Raw genomic sequence first — 4,085 nt, 5'->3', positions numbered from 1 at the left:
TAATTCCTTCCCACTACACAACCACTATAACAGTGTGTATAATAACTAACGTCACTGGCTCACTCTCATTCTCTTACATCCACTTGATATTAACTTCACGCGCCACCAATGGCCTCTCCACCGACACTCCCAATCTCCAACTCACAAACCAACTCCACCGCCACCACCCAACCCATAACCACGCCCGCTTTCCGCTCGTTCATCTCACGCTTATCCTCCTCGATCCGCCACGGCTTCTCTCAACGCCGCCCATGGTCCGAACTCGTAGACCGGACCTCCATGACCCGACCCGAATCCCTCACCGAAGCCTACTCTCGGATCCGAAAAAACCTCGCCTATTTCCGCGTCAACTACCTCACCTTCATATCCTTGGTCCTCGCTTTCTCTCTCCTCTCTCACCCAATCTCTCTCCTCGTTCTCCTCTCTCTCCTCGCCGCGTGGACTTTCCTCTACTTTTTCCGTCCGTCCAATCAGCCTCTCGTCATTCTCGGCCGCACGTTCTCAGATCGCGAGACCTTGATCGGTCTCTCGCTCTTAACCGTCGTCGTCGTTTTCCTCACCACCGTCGGATCGCTCCTCATCTCGGCGTTGATGGTCGGCTTCGCGATCGTGTGCGCTCACGGTGCGTTCAAAGTTCCAGAGGATCTCTTCCTTGACGATCAAGAGCCAGCGAATTCCGGATTGCTCTCCTTCCTCGGCGGCGCTGCCTCTTCCGCCGCCGCGGCCGCCGCTCCTGTCGCCGCACGTGTCTGAGAGGAGGGAGGTTAGTTATTTCACAATCATTATTGTGAAATTGAAACACTGTTACTGACAAGGTTCATTTTTCATATGCTTGGGAAATTCTGGGCAAATGAGATAGGGTTTTGATTTGAATTGTGCAATTTGTAGACCTAAATTTTCTAGACTTGTATGTAGATTGGATCTGTATTGTGTATTTTTAGACCTAATTCTTGTAGAGTTAGTTTGAGATTGTGTAGTGTTTTATTCTCAATGAATGCAGTTTTGGCTGCTGAGCTCGAATTCGAATGGCATTTCCTTTGCTTGTATGGAATGTAATGGATGTATGTGATTCTAACTTCTAAAGGATAGAACTAGAACTTAGGTGTATAGTGGTATAGTTCCTTAACTAAAGTTCCCTAATTAAATTCAATTATATGGTTGTATTGGCCAATAAGTGGCATGGTTGAATTGAATTCTTCTTAGGAAAGATAATATTGTTTGCATTGCATTGATCAATGTGGTTAAATTTAATTCATGAACAATATCTAAGGAACTATAACTAAGTTTTTGCCCGGTCCTAAATAATGGGTATTGAGCGCCAATGAGCTCTATAGCTGAAATGACACTTCATCCTCGAATAATAATGAGATAGAGGTTGTATGTTCAAGATGCACTAAATATGCGTGTAATTTATCAACAAAACTAATAGAAAGGGGTTGCATGGTCTAGTAGGAACTTCTGAACTTGAACTTTGAAGTGGTTGTTGGTGATTGAATCTTTGTGCAATGCTAGCTGATATTGCATAAGCCTGACTACACTTTTAAGTTATTATGAAATATAACTGAAAGTGAGGTTAGGAAATAGAATACGTGTAGTGCTTGTAAACATATTAGGTTCTTGGGATTTTTAATTGCTTTTTAGAGTGGATTTTTTCTAGTTTAGGAAGAGATAGATGTTTCAAAAGGTGGGAAATCTTCTATTTGGAAAAGCTTGGGGAATATCAGTTGGTTTCTTAGTACCATTTCTGATGACATTAAGTCCTTTTCTCTTTCTCTCATCTAAAGGTGCTGGGACATTGTCTTAGGATTTTCTGTGATAGATATGCCTGAACAGGTTTTGTGCTGATTTTATTGTTTTTGGTAGATGGGTCAGTTTTTTGTATTTCTGAAGCATGTCAATCCTAATATCACTTGGTCAGTAGAATCATCAATTCATTAATGGATTAGCATCGCTATGAGTCTTCCTTCCTCCCTGATTTGTGTCCATTGGAAAACCTGATTACCCTTTGTTGTCACATGGAATCATTGTTTTCCCATCCCTTCTGCCCTTGGTTTTTGAATGGAAAAGGTTTTGGGGTAGCATTGCTAGATGCAAGTGCAAGAACAGAGGTTGCTCTGCATGCCTCTTCAAAGTAAAGCATTTTCACAAATGTTTTTGGCCTTTTGCATGGTAGTACCTAAGTTTTGGACCCGGTTTGTGACTTGCCTCATACAGGTGGACTCTGTAGATTTAAACATTCCTGTCATTTTATGTAGGTAAACCTTATAGGCTCGATGTTGGATGCTTGAGTTATATATGAAGCTTGTTGTTGTAGTTGAAGTTTTTCCTTTTCCCAGCCTGTAAATTCAAGTTCGTTGGCCTTGCGTTCCCCATGCGTTATATATTCTAAGCTAAAAAGAGTTGAAATTGAAGTTCTGTCTGTGTGACTGTGTTGAGTTCAAATAGCGCAGTAAGATCTCACCAGGAGATACGCTTGTGAATTGGTTTCATTGACCTCTCTTATTTGCTGAATTGAAGATTGATGCTGAGTAGTGCAAATTTGATGCAAAATATTGTCCACGTATTTGGTTATTCTAAGCAACTTGGTGAATGGATTTATAGTAATATTGATTATACTGCTTTCGATTGAAACTAGGATGAGCCGTTCCTCATTTTACTTATGTGCTTGGACTTGTGACTCTTTAATAAGTCTGTTTGCATATATTTTTCCCTCTCTTTTGTTTTTGTATTTGGAACATTTCACAAAAGAGGGGTTTTGGCATAATTTTTCCATTCCCTTTTACCTCATGTTTTTGCGAAATGTTAGTTAGGAATAATCATCACCTGTTACCGATACATGCAGCAGGTCTCTCATAAAAAAAAGTCTCTATGGAGGCGATAATAATGTCATGCATCTGGGACATGCATCATTTCTCTCACAATATATTGTAGAGACGATGCATATACCATACCATATGCACAAGATACCTTCTCAGACAGAGGCAGAATGCCATCTGGCCAATGGTGCCTCCATTTTTATTTGTTGAGTCATTGAATTGGTAATTTCCATTCAGTAATGTACCATGAGAGAAGAAGGTTTTTATTTGTAATGGGCCTTAACGGTGTCCTTTTTTGTTACAATAGGCCTTCTCTTCTACAGTAACAATGGGCCTTTAATCTGTCATTTCAAGTGTAGCTCTTCAATTATGCCTTTTATCCCAAAAAAGTGTAGCTCTTCAAAGGTTTTTTGATAATCAGCTCTTCAATGTTCTCTGCATTGCCATTGGCAAATCAGTATCCATATGACTATATATATTTAAAATTTGAAGTGTGGTATTTATTGTTGTTACGCTCTTATTAAGCAACGGCCATATCATTTACCAATTTTCAACATTCTTTCTCTTATTTTTATTTTTATTTATTCCTTATTAATTTCCCAATTTATTGTTATAATTTCTCTAACATTTTCCCTCCCTTTTACCTTCTTATCTCCCCACTATTATTTACCTTAATATCACTTTTCTTTTATCCATTTATCTTCCGTTATTTTTGACTTTTTTTTATTCCCCCTTTCTTACTATAAATTTACAATTCTCTTTTCTTTTCTATTCATAGATTTTTCACACAACAAATGTTATCTCTCTCTCTCTCATATATATATATATATATATATATTTTTTTTTTTTCATTTTTTTTTGGATTTTTTTATAAATATTTTTCTTGCATCTTTACTTTAGGTTGATAAATTTTTATATTATTTGGAACTCTACTTTGAGTTGATGTGATTAAGTTTTATGTTTTTAAGTTGTTGTCTTTTTTATTCTCTTTAATATCATAGATGTTATCATATTGCATTATAAAGATAAGATAGTATATAAGAATATAATGTTACTTTATTACATAACATAACATGACTTGGATAATTTGGTATTTGTGAGTACATGACTCGCACCAATCGGTATTTGTCTGCTTTGGGGAGCCAGTCCCTCACGGTTTTGTCCTCGTCCCCGAGTGTAGGAAGGGGGCAGCCAAGGACTTTGTCCTCGCGTACCAACCGCAAGTCCCACATCGGTTAGAGAACCCTCCCACTCATGGTTTATAAGCTT

The 4,085-nt window shown here is 38.4% G+C and overlaps 1 protein-coding gene across 1 annotated transcript; it reads left to right on the top strand.

Moving 5' to 3' along the window:
• LOC115956025 (PRA1 family protein B3-like) lies at positions 1–1,083 on the top strand. Its single transcript, XM_031074475.1, has one exon. It carries the CDS (start codon positions 109–111, stop codon positions 751–753), a length of 645 nt encoding a protein of 214 aa, XP_030930335.1. The 5' UTR covers positions 1–108; the 3' UTR covers positions 754–1,083.
• The last annotated feature ends 3,002 nt before the right edge of the window (positions 1,084–4,085 follow it).

Source organism: Quercus lobata, chromosome 8 (genome assembly GCF_001633185.2).
Source record: "Quercus lobata isolate SW786 chromosome 8, ValleyOak3.0 Primary Assembly, whole genome shotgun sequence".
Lineage (NCBI taxonomy): Eukaryota > Viridiplantae > Streptophyta > Magnoliopsida > Fagales > Fagaceae > Quercus > Quercus lobata.
Note: the sequence above shows the minus strand (reverse complement) of the source record. Positions and strands in the feature narration are given on the sequence as shown.

What these genes read in the sequence shown, in the direction of transcription:
- LOC115956025 (XM_031074475.1), top strand. Translation starts at nt 109, where the DNA reads ATGGCCTCTCCACCGACACTCCCAATCTCCAACTCACAAACCAACTCC.